This window comes from Athene noctua, chromosome 8 (assembly GCF_965140245.1).
Source record: "Athene noctua chromosome 8, bAthNoc1.hap1.1, whole genome shotgun sequence".
NCBI lineage: Eukaryota > Metazoa > Chordata > Aves > Strigiformes > Strigidae > Athene > Athene noctua.
This window is the reverse complement of record NC_134044.1, coordinates 3,975,299-3,991,270: the sequence shown is the minus strand read 5'-3', so window position 1 is coordinate 3,991,270 and position 15,972 is coordinate 3,975,299. Positions and strand designations below refer to the sequence as shown.

The window sequence follows — 15,972 nt, the reverse complement described above, 5'->3', positions numbered from 1 at the left end:
AAAATTGCATTTGTATGTTTTTCTTAATTTTGCTTATCCCTGTGTAGCAAATAAAAACAAAAGGTGTTCATTTCATTGAGAGATTGGGGGCTGCATGGTGTGGGGAAGATACACTGAGAGAAACACTATTCATCTCTTATTTAGCCAGCTGAGAAAGTGTAAGTAGGGAATGAACGAAAATTCTATGCAAGCAGAAGGAGAAATGCTGAAAATATTAAGATGTGCACATAGTTTTATCAAATGCACAACAAATCATACATTGAACAAATGGATTTTATTTTTTCTCCAACATTTTATAACAAGGTTAATAACAACCTTTTGGGAAAGTTGTCCAGATAAACTGAATTGCAATGAGGGGATTATGAAAGAATAGTAAGGGTAGTTGAGGGCTGTTTTTAGCAGAAGTTCATGAACTGATACCCTTCCTCTTTCTTTGTTCCTTATCTTAGTCATAATATGTGTTATTAATCATAAAGTCTGGTATTGTTCCAGCAAATTTTTATATTTTTTTTTTTTGAGTCTTGTCAACATTAAGGACTTAAAGCCACAAATCCTCAACCATGCTATGGGGATGGGGAGAAGCTCCCCTCCCTGGAGTGCTCTGATTTTTATCTTAGCTACTGGCATCTGTGATATACTCAAGTGATGATAGCTTTCTAGGTTTTTGACTTTTCACTATCCTGGGCATCTGTTGTGTCTACGTACTAGAAATGACTGTGTAAATGTTATATTGTGATATCTTCTATATACACTAGTTTTTACTGGTAGACCCAAATGAGTGGAAATACCTTTCTAGGATTCCCTGGCATAGGTGTGGTGCCTATCTGCTGAGATTTGGGCAATGCCCTGGTCTCTTCTATCTTGAAATGTCTTCCTTTCTTTTTGTAGAATCTGTAAGGTTTTTGGTCATCTCTTTATTAAAATAATTCTTCATTCAGCATTGTGATGAAGGAGAACTCTGTTTTGAAAAAAAAAACCCCAAGCTTTTCAGATCAATGAAAGAAAACTGATTTTTTTTGACTGGGCTTTCCTGACAGAAGCATTCCTTGTGCCTGCAGTATCTTTCTTGGACCTGATCGTCTGAGGTTATTCATCTGTTCTGGTTGTCTCACTGTCTGATTAATTTTTGTCTTGCATCCATGTTTCATATACTAAATTCTACTAATGCAAAGGCTGGATGGAGCTTCTGTTCCTCTCTCTTAGCAGTGCAAGTATTAGATTTGGGGTTTTTTCCTCAACCAGTCACCAGTGCTAGATCCCTGTGGACAAATGTTTAAAAAATGAGGTAACAGTGTAGAAGATGTAGCATTTTAGCCAGATTTCTTGGTATTTAAGTCCAACCCCCCCCCCCTTTTTTTTTTACTGTAGTAATACAGGCCCAGTTTCCTTAATCTGTATGAGAATATGATATAAAAATATGACATTTGCTTGTCCAAATATCTATGAGACCACTGTTTTTGGAAGAGATCCATATGGACTTCAGTGATACAAGGAGGAGGTAACACTGCTTTCAGATATTTCTATAGCACCTGTACCAGTTGCACAGAATGGGTCTCCCAATTAACTTCCACTTATAAGGAAGGAATTTTGTTTTTTTAATTTGAGAGCAACACTGATACTTTATAATAAATACTTCTGAGAAGTCAAAGCATGACAAACCCAACCTAATCATAATGGTAAATAACTAATTTCTGTAAATTGGGTACTTTGAGAAAGATAATTTATTAATGATACAGCACATAATGCTGAAATATTGGAAATGGCATTGCTTGAGCACTGCTATTTTTGGGGTTTGCACAGGACAGGATAATTTCAGGATGCTGAGCTGGTCATGTTTTAATCGCCTTTCCTGTCTTTGTGTCACCAGCTTATTGTTAAAACAGAGGAAGATTACGTATTTTACCGAATGGCAAAAAATCAGTAAGCAAACAGAATAGAAGAGGTGCTCCATAGTGGGGACTGTTCTTTGTGGAAAGATTCAGATTGAAATAACCTACAATTGACACAGCAAGTCAAACTTTTGTGGTCACTCTTGGTACCACCATCAAAAGGATGGTTTTGGTTGCTCTTCCTCTCCCCATGCTGCTGGCAGAAGTGTTTTTGCAGCAGTGTAGTAAACTGGGTCATAAAACTGCTCTGAATTAGAACTGTCCTCCCTCCCTTCCAGCCTTGGTTAATTTTAACCTTGAGCTAGTTGAATAAATGCTTGTTTTTGCACAAGGAAGAAGGAACACAGTCATGTGTAGTTATGGGAGATTAAGAAACTGTGGCATATGTGAAATTAAAACTTCTGAATAAATGCAAAGTCATACCTTTAGGGCAATGCTGAAGTTGCAAATTTTAGCTTTGGTGTAAAAGAATAAAACATCTTAAGTAATGATGGATGGAAAGTAATGAATTAAAAGAGAGCAGAGAGGTAAAACTCGAGCTATGATTGATTATCAAAGAGCCACAGCTGCTGGTCTGTATTACAGGAGACACACTGGGCAGGAGCTGATGTGTGATTTAGTTGTCTCCTGTACAGATCTCCCCAACAAATGTCAACTGGGTTAGGGCTGAGACAGAGAACTGTGTTGTTTTGTGTACAGATTATTTTATTTTATTTTTTCCTGGTCTAATGGTTCTCTCATGTATGAGTAACAAGTCACAATCAAAAAAACCCCCAGGATTTTTAAAATGTTGATTTCATGTTTATAAAGCAAAAGGCCAACAAACACAACTGTAGGTCATGTTTTGTTGCTGGTGTGTAGGGTATAACACTTGCTGTTGTGTAGGAAACAGACTCATGGGAATGCTGTTTTGCCCAGTTTTCCATAACCCAGAGGAGCTTTTTCACTGATGTTGACATGAAGCTTTCTTAATCATGGATGTTGGCTAGTTCAAGTCTTGGAATTCAGTTTTTTCAAGAGGGAGAAAAAATACTTGATGGGGAGATTATAATTGTAAATCCTGGTACACATTTTGCATGATATAACAGAGAGAGTGGCAATTGAAAAGTTGATTAGGTCTCTTGGCTTTGCTGCAAACACTGGTGTTTTTGTGTTGACCTATTCCTTTGGTACTCTGTCAGGATAAAAATGTTTCTTTAACCTATGATCTCTAGTTTATGAAATTACAGGATTTCCTGCTTGTCCATTATCCCGCTCCATGTCTTTTTTTTTAAAGCTGCTTCATACTTCAATAAAGGAAACAAGTTGTAACAAATTTCTACTAAATCGGTACTCCGTTCTCGAAATTATTACCAGCTCCCTTGGTCTTTGCCACTCTTGGGATTGCAGTGGCAAAAAGAAAGTGTTTTTACTGAGCGGTCACTCCAGGTCACGGTGCGGGATATTTGTAGAGGCTGCAGATGCAGTACGTTTGGCTGAGCTGAGCCAGCTGACGCACAGGGCTGGTTTTGTTGCCTCAGGAGTACGAGGCTGCTGGCGGCTCATTCTAGTTGTGCTCGGAGCACAAAGCCCTGGAGCACAAACGGCAGCGTTTTTGTTGGGGTGTCTCTGCCCAGAGGAAAGAGAATCTTCGGCTACTGGAACATGTTTATTGAATTACCCTCCTCTGTGAAGAGGTGTGAAAAGTAGCCTGTCAGGTTGAAGAGTAACACTTATGATGGAAATTCAGTTCAAAGTAGCTTTGAATATGAAAAGAAAGAAAAAAACCCTTTAAACCAAGCCATCTTTCATTTTATGTTAGGTGTTTCAGGAAAACTACTACACAAATATTTCAGAGATTTTTAATATAGTGGAAATTTTTTATACTCCCACCTATAAAACTGCTGTCTTTCTAATCACAGAATTGAGAAGGTGCCTGGAAGGCATAAAATAGTTTTTCTATCTCTAAAAGTGTAACAATATGGAATTTTTATATTATTGGATAGTCTGGTGGTTAAAAGAAAGATTGCATTGCAACAAGAAACTGAGAGTCTTTCCTTATCATTTTCCCTCCCTGTTTGGACACACAATGTAAGATTTTAAAACTGCATTCTGTTAGTATATAGAGAACTTAGATTACCGTGATGGCAAGTGTGAAAATTTTGTGAAAGAGGTTAGGGTCATTCTGCATTTTAGAGAGAAAATGTCTTTTACATGATTTGCAAGTGTGGCTTTGGGGGGTTTTTAGCCTTGCTTTCTGAGGAAACGAAGCTGATGTATTTGCCAAGCCAGTCAGACAGACTTCTCTCTTCCCATACCTTTTGAACACTTCGATAGTTTCAACTCATTTTTAGGAAGACAGCAGCATTGTATGCACTTACTTATCCAATTAATCCTGTGCACATAAACTGCTGGATAGAGGGGGAAATGCCCTCTTAATTCCTACAGTGAAGGGGAGACTGCAATGGGATATCAGTGCTTATTACACATCAGAAAATCTTCAGAGGTGCACATCCTGAGACCAGAAATCCCAAGAAGTCAGGAGCATTGTGTGTGCTGCTCTCCCAATTGCTGTTTATTTGAAACTATGGATGTTTGGTATGAGCTATTAGCAGGATGACATAATGGGGTGAAAGACTGGTGAAGCAGTCAAAAGATAAGTCTGCTACATGAGCTCATTCTGCCACGTGTGAGTTGCAAGAACATTATTTTTAACTGATGTCAGTGCTGAATTGACTCACTGGTCTTTTTTTTCATGTGAAAGGGAGTTGAAAGCAGTGGAAATGTTGTGTTCATAGACACTGGGGAAACTTGGATGATATGATTCTACTCATGTGATTGGCTGTGACATTGCTCATGTTCTTACTTTTGTCTTTATTCCAGTAATATGTCTGATGCTCTCGCAAATGCAGTATGTGAACGCTGCCAGACCCGATTTGATCCTGCAGAGAGGATTGTGAACAGCAATGGGGAGCTCTATCATGAAAACTGCTTTGTCTGTGCTCAGTGTTTTCGTCAGTTCCCAGATGGACTTTTTTATGAGGTGAGGTCGCACACTCTGTGTAAGAGAAGAGAAATAGCTTCATTAAGATGCAAGGAATTAGGTGAAAATTCTGGCAGAAACATGAATTTCCATCTTTCTTGCATGTTATATTTCTTAGCCCTAAACCTTTTTTGGTACTTTTTTGAGGGTCATCCTACTTAATTTCCTTTTTTTTTTTTTCTTCTTACATACTCCTTCCTATAAAACTGTGTGCTTGCTCTTTGGGTAAGAGGCATTTAAAAGAGAAAATAATAAATGTTTCTTGATATTTCATTAGACAAGTGAATTTTTGTCATTATTTTTAGACATTGTGTACCAAACTTTGCAAGTTGGGCAACTGAAATTGGTGAGCCCATTTAAAAATGAAGTTGAAATATTTTTACAGAATATGTGCAAGTACATATTTTGAATAACACATTATTTTAAACATGCTGCGTTCTTAATTTGCCATGAGCTTTGGCCTCGTGTAGGAGGAGTAGTTCTGAATTACATGAGTAAAAAAACTAAAGCAAAAATTAAATTAAAGCCAACTATAGGAAAAGGGCTTTGTACACTTCAAGATTTTTACTGCCTGGTAGCAGCATTGCTATTAATTTAATTGTTTGCTGTGCAAATACACCATGGGGCTAGAACCATATCTGGATACTTCTTTAACTTAGGAGTTCAATAACAGGTGAGCGGGTGCTAGAACTGGAAAAGTTGACTGACCTTGTCTAATTATTCATTTCAATGGAAAATCATGGTGAACTATCAAGACATAAGAGTAGGTCAGTTATTCACGAGGGCTCCTTCTCTCTTGTTTTTTTCACAGTTTGAAGGTCGGAAGTACTGTGAGCATGACTTTCAGATGCTGTTTGCTCCTTGCTGTGGGGAATGTGGTAAGATGTGGTGCCTGTCAACACTGTGGGGTAATGGCAAGTTAGACTGTAATAGTTCTTGTGGAATTAAAGTGGAAGGACATTATGAAGGACAGTAGACTTTTGGTAAGACTGTTTCCTGCTTGCATCTTCAAGGTGTTGCTTTCCTCTTGCAGGTGAGTTCATTATTGGGCGTGTTATCAAGGCAATGAACAATAACTGGCACCCAGAGTGTTTCCGCTGTGAGCTCTGCGATGTCACACTTGCTGACCTGGGTTTTGTGAAGAATGCTGGCAGGTGAGATAGAGCAGGAGCTCTGAAAGTTTTATCAGTATGTTATTGATACAGTAGCGAGCTGCTGAGAGTGGTCAGTTAGTTTCATGCTGAAAGGTAAAGCTTGAAAGGGTACAGAAGAAGCTTCAAGAAATAGTTTGTTAGGAGATGGGAAATGGGATGAAGAACAGTGTTCTTCATCCAGTGAAACAGCTAGAAAGCAGAAACTCAAGTTTTCGTAGCTAGTGGATGGGTTTTGGAAAAGAAAGGGATTTCAGGCAAAAGGCTGAATAACAAGTGAGAGAAAGGGATTATGTGATCCTGGGTGGGCTGTCTGTCAAGTAAGATGCTGAACAGGAAATTAAGATATAGCAAAAGGCCAGGAGAATAACACAAGGATTACACCAAAGCCTGTTCAGCATGTGATTCCCCTGGTCTTCAGAAATCATTCATTTTATACACAGAAGAATAAAAATGAATCCTAGAGGTCAATTAATGCTTTTAATTAAGAAGTAAGAAATAAAAACATAAAAGGGATCTTGTACAAAAGCATACCATAATATGAAAATAAAACAGTCCAGCAGTTAGCAGTGTCTCACAATTCGTAGTTAATTTCAGGCTATCATATGTCTTGAGCAAAGCCTGTCAGTTTCCTAGGGTTTATATTCTGACTAACTATGAAGAAGGGAAGGAAAGGTTATACACCTGTACCCTGTCCAGCAGGGAGCCCTCTCAACTCCCTCTTCTTTTTCATCCTGCATGCAACTTCTGTGCCTTACTTTTTGGAGTTGGGCATGATTGATTTTCTTTTGATACCTGTGGTTGTTAGAATGGACTGTTGTGATAGCACCTGGGGTGTTTTGGGAAAGCAGTCAGGATTGAAGCAGTTCAAGTAAGATAAAATATGTTAGATTTAATAGTTTGTGGACCAACTCTAAAATGGTAAGGAGCTCATTCCCAAAACCGCAGAAAAGAGATATGCATGTGCATGTATCTGTACATAAAACAATATAATTCATCTGTCACATGATTTCCTGCAATATTTGTCTCCCTAGCATAGAAGCAGTCTTCTAGTAAATACTATTGGAAGAGCTTGGGTTCTTTTTCCGTCTTCTCGTTGTACCTGGTCTTCCCTAGTCTGCTTGTTTCCAGACATATTCCACTGGATGCAGTTTGTATCAGTGAGGATAGTTAAGGTAATCCCTACTTTTTCTGTAGCAAAGGAATAGTCACAAAAAATAATTGTAAACCACCTCAAATATAAGAATCTCCTCTGGACAAAGTAGACTTCGCTTCTTCATATGCTTACTTTTCTTCACTTTTGCCATCTGGGTTCATATTTTTATGATTCGGTATGTAGTGAAGACGAATGCTGTATTCCTAAACACCCCTTTTCCATTCTTTAGTTTGAGGGTTATCAGGATATCTGATGTTTTGCAGGGAACTACATAAAAGAGGCAGTGTAGTAAATGTAAAACCTCTGTCTGCAGCTTTGAGACAATGGCAGAGGGCAGATAGAAAATGTAGTATGAAGTTTAATGCTCATCTCCAGCTCTGAATGCTGGGAATAAGTAAAAAAATTTTCTTATCTTAATTCCTGTCCAGGTTGGGTGCATTGCAGAATTTTGGTCTTTTTTTTCTTGCCCCCATTTAGTACCAAATTTCTGTCAGCTATGTATAAATGCTTTGAATTCGGAGACTCGAACAAGATGTGCAAGCATGCTTTTCATCATTTCATCAGGAGGGTCAATCTCAGAAGTGGATCTCTGCTGCTGGCACAATATAAAATTCATGCAGAGGAAGAGTCGTTACTGAATGCTTTTGGAATTAAGCTTTTTCTTTTTTTTTTTTTTTTTTTAAAAAAAAAGAGTCCGTTTAATAGCCTCTTTGCTCTCTTCCCTGTTCCTAAGTGTTCAGCCTTCAGTTTCACATCTTGGAAATCAGTAGAACTGTACTTCTGTTTGAAGTTTCAGTAAGACAGGAACATGTGATCTCTGTTGTCAGAGGGGTTCTTGCTAATTGCAGTCCCATGAAAACAACAGAACTTCCCTCCTCAGGATGAGTTTCACTCTGGGTGGACTATCTTGCTGCATATTTGTGCTCTGAGCTGATTTTGCTGTAATAGAGTGTTCTTAAGTTGAAGCAGTGAGAAGAGTCATGTTCACAGTTCAGATTTAGCACTTAGTGAGCTTTCATTTGTCTTACCCTCGTATGTTTGAGGCAACATTACAGTCTTTTTAACACAAAACAGATTGCACAAAGCCTCACGGAATTTCTCAGCTACAAAAAAATACATGACTGGGTCAAAGGCACCATTTAGACTGGTGAGGCAGGAAGCGATGCGGTTGCTGAGGGCTAGAATACGCTGTGTTTCGCAGGAAGTTTTGATCCCATTGTAATGGAGAATATAAATGTAGCGGTTGACATGATAAGGTACAAAGCAAATCAGAAAGATCATCAGGACCATAATGATCATTTTGATGGCTTTTTCCTTCAGGTGTTTCTCAATTCTGTTCCCACTCTTCAGGCTTCGGATGATTAATAAGTAGCAAGTCACCGTAGTCACAAATGGGAAGGTGAATGCCACTGCTAAGGACACAAGGGCATGACGTGATGCTTTTTCTCTGTAGAGCTGCAGGCAGACGGTTGTGTTTTTCATTTTGACTGTCTGCACACTGAGCAGCAGAGGTGCCATTGCAACCCCAACTATAACCCATAGAAAGGCACATGCCAAATGGGCATAAAGGGACCTCCTGAGCTTGATGGACTTCACTGGGTGCACAATGGCCAGGAAACGGTCAATGCTGATACACATGAGGAAGTAGATGCTGGCATACATATTGAGGTAAAAAAGGAAGCCAGTGAGTCTGCATGGGATCTCACCAAATGGCCAGTGATTACCAGAGAAATGGTACACCAGCCGGGTGGGAAGTACTAGCACAAAGGACAGGTCAGCCACAGCAAGATGCATCAAGAAAATGTTGGCAGGTGTGCCTGACTTTTGGTCCCGAAGGAAGAGCCAAAGAGCCAGAGCATTGCCAACAAAAGCCAGGATGAAGTCCAGGAAGTAGAAAGTAGCAAAAAGGATGTTCTCAAGGTGCGTCTCTTTGCCGCATTGCTCTGACGTTTCCAAAGAGAAATTTGATTGATTTGAGCAATTGAAGAGTAGGCTTGAGGGTTCTCCTGGGCCATTCATTTTTCACCACAGTTTTGAAGAAAAGAACCCCCAAAACCTGAAAGAATTGAGACAGTATATTACAAAAGAGCCTGGTTTTGTGAAGAAAAAAACCCAAACCCCAGAAAAACACCCGAAACCCAACACAATAAAATCAGTGACGTCTCCTGTTTGCTAATATTAGTATTTCATACAACAGATCAGTGTGAGTTTAAACCCCTATGTTAAAATTCGGAATACCTCCTGCTCAGCTGAGTTTTCCAGACCATTAATTCCTGTTGAAGGAACCACTATAAAGCTAGCTGATTATGAGCTTGTCTCCAACCTGTGCTGAGGTCATTTGAATAACAGAGCAGTGAAATACCTGTGTGTCTGGTTAATGGATGAATGAAAGTAGATTCAGTATACCTAGCTAGAAGATATTTGCTATGTTTAATTTGAAAGCCTGATTTGGGACTGCAATGCTCCTGATGAGTCAGCTTTTCTGAGCACAGGTATCTGTTGTAAGATGACCTAGCTTAGAATATGTGTTGGTCCTGGAAGAGGTAGAAGACAGGTCAGGTATTGCTGTTATTAAGAAACCTGCAGGGTTCCTGAAAATCTTTGAGATTTAGTCTGAAGTCCTGTATTTAGGGCAAATGCATCTAGTCACAATATAGGAGGAAACTTTTCAGATGAGTAGGAGCATCTCATTTGAACACTAAAAAGCACTGAATTGACTCAGAAAAGATTATTAGTAATGCCCATGCTGTTGGTTACTTGTCAAAGTGTCATCCTTCCCTGCAACTTTCTTCTCGCAGCATAACTCTCTCTTTCCTCCCTCAAAAGCATGAACTCCAAGGTAGCTTATGCAGGGCCTTTTCCCAAGAGCAGCTTAGTAAAACGGAGCTTAGCTTTGCCGGTATCTCTGTTGTCTTCGTGGGTCCTGAACAGCATCAACAAGAAGTGTTAAGATTTTCTGGGCACCTAACCATGGCTTTTTATACATTTCTCATCTGTGGGTATAGGTGGTAGGGAAATGCCGGCAGTCTGAGTTTCCAACATTGTTTCTTCTTTCTTGGATTCCTCAGAGGTGTTACAGTATGTGCAGCAGGACCTCCATTGTGCTCACTGTTACATTTTGTACTGATCAACCGTTTCTCCGTAACATTGACTACATCTTTAAATGCATCCATTTTCCTCTACTGACATTAAAATTTTAAGACAGCTGTTGACGTTGTTAGATAAAATTTTTAGTCTCGGGCAAAAGCTATGCTATATGCTGAAATCTTAAATCATTGCACAGTTGATCCATGGCTTTACAGAATGTATCCAGCTTCCCAACAGAACTGATTATTCAGATGTCTGAAAATTGGTGCCTAGTGGAGAAACTGAAATGGAATTAAGAACAGACCAATATACTGGAAAATGTAGATAAAATTCCAAGGTAATCACCATCTTTTGTTTGGCTGCTGTCACTTTCAGGTGGACAGAAGACTACAATGGCTAGAGATTAATATGCTGGACTGCTTCTGTTTAGTTCACAGCTGAAGAGACAAAAGTCGACAGAAGGGAGACTGCATGAAATTCAGAAACTGAAATTCTTCACGTGGCCACAGAGGGGCCTTCTTACTCCATACATTGCCTAGATACCCTGCATGTTTATGGCACAAAAAAACCGCTCTAGATTTGAGTGTATGGGTACTCATTGCCTGCTGACAGCTGCATGCTTCTTTGTAGACCTAGAGATGACAACAAATTATTATCTTGGAATTACCAGAAGTGCATGTGCAAGGAAGACTTTACAGCCCTTTTTTCCAAAGAACATTTCAACTATAAAAATACACCTAAAATCTTGCTTTCACGTAGAAAAGGAAAATTCCCTGTTGCAATTTTCAGTGTGAATATCCTGGGTTTACAGAGGAGCCTGCAGTTTTTGTTTCTAGTGTTTATTTGTCCCTTACAAAGTAAAACCTGCAAGTATTTTTGATCACAACATTTTGAAGTTTATATGTGATAGTAATGTTGAATGCTTGAATATTTGTCCTTCCTTGATGGAATTAATTTAGATCTGTATTTTTCTGTTGCATACTAAAGGGAAACACGATGAGACCATGCCTTTTTACTGGCTGTTAATTTACAATGGTACCTGTCACCTGATGTTCTGGCTATATAGCCTTTTGTTGTGTCAGGCACTTTGTTTAAATATGCTTTTCATTTGCAAAAAATGTAATCAGGTGATCTTTATAGATACACCTGACAGTGATTGGGTGATCTGATGACTAAACATTAGTCTATACATGGTTGTGACACCAATGAGAAAGCAGTAAATCCTGGCATGAATCAGCTGAAAAGGCAGAAGCAAGGATTGTCTGATGGAACAGATAGGGGTGTCTTAGTGATAATGATTTACATCAGTTCAAGAAACAAAGCAGTAAACTGTCTTTTTCCCTATTTACAAGCTAAATACTAGGGGTTTAGCAGCATGATATATTGAACTGATTCTATTTCAGCTGCTTTCCTAGGGAGGAAGTGTCAGTGCCAGACCTGGAATAGCCAAGACTTAAAAGTTGAGAGTTTTGTCCTCACTGATGGCAGCACTGAGTCTGCCATTGATTTCTGTCTGGACACACTTTCACTGCAGTTGCTGTGGGGTGGAGTAGAAAGTAGTTAAAGCTATCTAGAAGACCAGTATGTCAGTGTCAGGAGGGGAGAGGCTTGGAACTAATGATAAAATTGAAAGAGATTCAGTCTTTTCAAATGGGTGCCTTCACAGGAGAGCTGCTGTTACCTAATTTACTTTTTGGAGCAAGGTGAAGGAACATATTTTTCATTGCCTGGTCAGAAATCATAGAAAAAGGGAAGTGGGCCTGTTTCCAATTTTTGCTTAGGTTTTAAATTAGAAGGGAATTTTATCAAGATTTAAAAATTTTTTTCACAACTCTTGTTTGTTGACATGAAAATTGTGGTGTAGCACTTGATTAGATTGGGAAAAAACCTGACATGATACTAGAATTAATTGTTGAGATTATTTTTAGAATTTATATGTTTTCAACAAAATTCTACAACTTTACAAAAGTAATAGTTCTTTGACAGCATATTCTGTAGACAGCGTAGAAAGCCCTTTGCTGTTATTTACCATTCCACTTCTATTTTGCCTGGTTTTCTCCTATAGATTGAAAATAAATGTGTTTAATTGTTATTTTTTTCTTTCTTTTTGGTTTGTTATGCTTACAAAAAGCACTCAGAGTCCTAGAAAGCTTGCTGTACCAGTCTGTATGAATGCTAAGAGCAAACTAGAAACCTTCCCAAATGACCTAGAATGTGTAGTTTGTGCTAAGCTATATGGTGCAAGAGGCTTTGACTCCACAAACAGAAGACTCCTTTAGGAGTCTGGCTCATTGTCCAATAATTTCCGCTTGGATTGCACTCTTAGTGTTGTGCGAATATTTAGTGATTTACGTATTGCTAAACAGAGCACTATTCTGGAATGAGCCATTATCCCAGGCCTCCCAGGGCTGTTGCTGCTCATTTGAAATGCATGCACACTGCCCATATTTTATGCCTTGTTTCTCTTCTGCTCAGAAACAAGCAAGATAATAATCCACAAGGCTGTGAGTATAGACACAACCCGATTACTCTTTCAGCAGATGCTCTATCATTAATGAAACAACAAGCAGAAGAAATATTCAGTTCATTGTTAAGTTGGTTCCTTGGCTAGTTTGGAGCTTTTGTTATAATGCCCAGTGCAGATAAATTTGAACTATATGTTAGGGAAATTATCAGAAATTCCTGTTCTTGCTCTCAGCTAGAGCAGTTTCTGGTTTGGGATTATGCGAGTTTGTGGGTTTTCCTGATTGTGGTTCCAGTGTCTTGTCAAATGGGAGTGTCTCCGATCTTTCACTGAAAGTATTCTTCAGTAGAAATAGTCCACTTCTGACTAAAATTACTCTCCTGAAAATTACTCCTTGCTGAGCCTCCCACCCTTCTGCTGAAATACTTGTTTCTTGTGAGCATCAAAGCAGCGTCAGAGAGTGCTGGACATACCATACAACTATCAGCTTTCCTGGCGCAAATGAACATGCATGAGGTACAGAAGTTTGAAAACTTTTATGTTTTGGAGGAATGTTGTAAAGGAGCGTGAGGAGATTATTCTCTGAAGTCAAAAAAATGCTGCCTGTTCTTAGTTTCAAACATTTCCGTTATATTCATCTGCTTCTGTGTGTTTGTCTTTCCACCTCACTGACACCAGCTAAAACTAATGCCATTAGGAAAGCTCCTTCATTATTCTGCTAAACGAAGTTTGTCTCTTACCTCTTGACAGTGCAGTCCTATGGGTGGAGTATAGGGTCCTTTGGGGGAAAATCTCAACTCCTCTGATGACAGCAAACCAAATAGAAGCAGCAACGGTGAAAACAAGAAGATGATCCAAAAAAAGCACACAGTTGCAGAGTTGCTGAGGGTGGAGAGGGGAGCCCCTCTATATAGTGTCCTTCTAGCTCTGATAGTGCATTATCATCTCAGTCACACGACAGAGCAGGGGAGAGGACACCCCAGCACTGAAGAGCAGTCTTCATCCCAGCTGAGCTCTTGGCACTGGGCTTGCTGCTCCTGTTATAGATATGAATATACTGTATGAATATTCCAGTGTTCATGGTGCTTACTAAAGGCTGCTACTGAACTCCCAGCCGTGAACACAGACTTCTTGGAGTCCCCTGCTTATTTTAGGAGGGTGGAGAGAAGCATTGTTTGGGGGAAGTCTGGTATTAATAGACACAACAGGACATTTCAGAATGGGATAATTCCATAATGGTGGGAGTGGGGAGGGGGGAAAGGGAGAGGGATGGCTGCTATGGTAACAGCTTAGCCTGTCCAACACTTCCCTTTGCTTGCGATAGAGGAGGGTCTATGGGATGGCGGAGAGGGTTTGTGAGTGGGGAGGGGTTGATAATGGTTTATCAGTGCAAATGGCTGAAGGCATCTTATTCAGCTGAATGAGAGGGGTCTCTTTCAGGACACTTGCTTCAGGGTCCCCATGTCCTGCCCCGTATAATTACTCTGCATTTGACAGTGCCGAATAAAATTGATGCCTTTATGCTGAGATGAGCACAGCTGCATGTTTCCTTATAATGGGGTGCTGTCTGCTTTTTCTGGACTCCGTCTGGGCAGACAGTAGTTCCAGCCCTGGAGAGAGACACTTTCTGACAGGAGGACTCAGATTTGGAGAGAATAATAATGATACTTAGCACTTAGACAGGCGCCTGCCAGCTGAGGGTCATAAATGTTTGAGGTCTCACAACAACATCTGTGTTGTATTCTTATCCCCGTTTTACTGATCTAAGGGTGATTCATCACAGCAGAATTTTGGAAGGGGCCCTGCAAAGAACCCACTACTTCAGCCATAAATCTAGCCTTTCCATTTGAAGTTTTCCTTTTGTCTGGTGTCTTTTGGGAATGACCTGTAAATCTCAGCAAGTGTTTCACATGGTGATATAATGAAAGGAATTAAGCAGACTTGTCTGTTTTGTGACAAAGAAATCCACAGAAGTCATTCCTCTGTCATTTTTGTTTTATCATAAATTCTTCCCAGCCTGCAGCATTGCAGCTAGAGGGGTAGGTAATAGGCAAGTAAACTGAGCAGCTTCTTCTCAGAGCGCCTAAATATTGGGATAAAACTGGTAGATTTCCATCAGCCTTTACAGAAGTTTTTTATGCCTTTGCCCAGGCTTTTCTACCAAAAATTTGGCTTATCTACCCATTCAGAACTTGCACTTGTAATATGTTCTAGAACATTTGATGCATTTACATTTACCACATAACACACAGTTACATTTACCACATAAAATTGCATAGTTCTTTATTTTCTTTAACTTCAGACTAAAAGGAATTTGTAGGCAGAAGAACTAGTACTCAGTGGTCTCTTGTTTGTCCTAGCTGTTGAAGACTAAGGAGTCCAGCCATGGTAAAGGCATTCAAGCAATGTGCTTTGTTTTAATAATTTTTATTCTCTCTCCTTAACTCCCTCCCAGTGCTGTTATGGCTGGATTCCATAGTTAGTAATAGAGAGAGGGTTTTGCCACTTTTTGTTGCCCACGGCTCAAAAAGGATCTAGAAGAACTGGAAAAGATAACTAGAAGAATGACAGAGTGATATCCCTGATGGGATATAAATCAACGAGTGTTGGAGTATTCTAGGTAAATGCAACTCTGTGATTGCTCTATCCACATATTCTTTTCTGTGCAACTGGTATGAAAGACAGGATACTAAACTAAATTATGTTTAGTCTGACCTTGGAAGACGCTTCTTCTGTTACATAAAGTACATCCTACAGCATGCACTGTACATTGTTTTAGGAGAAAGAATTTCTTAATGTTTTCTTTACTTTGTTTATCCAGGCATCTGTGCAGGCCGTGCCATAACCGTGAAAAAGCTAAGGGACTGGGCAAGTACATCTGCCAGAAGTGCCATTTGATAATTGATGAGCAGCCTCTGATGTTTAGGAATGATTCCTACCATCCAGATCACTTCAACTGCACCCACTGTGGGTATGTTCTCATATTCTAAACTCTGACAAAAAAGGAGAGAAACAGTACAGTCAGCAGTGCAGTCCTTTCCAAGGCCTAAACCTTCACATTGTTGAAGAAACAGAATTTGTGTGAGGAGAAATGAAATTTGGAAAGTCTACAGGGACTTCAGTTTTATTTTGCCATTAAACATTCTTTTATCCTAAACTTGAATGACACTATTTTATACTGAAAATGAATATAGTTCCTTGAT

The 15,972-nt window shown here is 39.4% G+C and overlaps 2 protein-coding genes across 5 annotated transcripts in view; one reads left to right on the top strand and one right to left on the bottom strand.

Annotated features, from left to right (window-relative positions):
- The window catches only part of LIMS2 (LIM zinc finger domain containing 2), a 30,860-nt gene that overhangs the window by 10,389 nt on the left and 4,499 nt on the right, over positions 1-15,972 (top strand). For all 4 annotated transcript variants that reach the window (XM_074911737.1, XM_074911736.1, XM_074911735.1 and 1 more), the window contains 4 exons: positions 4,752-4,911; positions 5,723-5,789; positions 5,945-6,065; positions 15,591-15,740. In XM_074911737.1, coding sequence (XP_074767838.1) covers positions 4,756-4,911; positions 5,723-5,789; positions 5,945-6,065; positions 15,591-15,740 — 494 coding nt within the window. In that variant the 5' untranslated portion in view covers positions 4,752-4,755. The remainder of the gene's footprint in view (positions 1-4,751; positions 4,912-5,722; positions 5,790-5,944; positions 6,066-15,590; positions 15,741-15,972) is intronic.
- Positions 8,177-9,237, bottom strand: GPR17 (G protein-coupled receptor 17). Its single transcript, XM_074912500.1, has one exon. The coding sequence runs from the start codon at positions 9,235-9,237 to the stop codon at positions 8,203-8,205; it is 1,035 nt and encodes a 344-aa protein (XP_074768601.1). The 3' UTR covers positions 8,177-8,202.

Bases quoted from the DNA above. Each gene is read 5' to 3' on its own strand.
- GPR17 (XM_074912500.1), bottom strand. From the start codon at position 9,237: ATGAATGGCCCAGGAGAACCCTCAAGCCTACTCTTCAATTGCTCAAAT.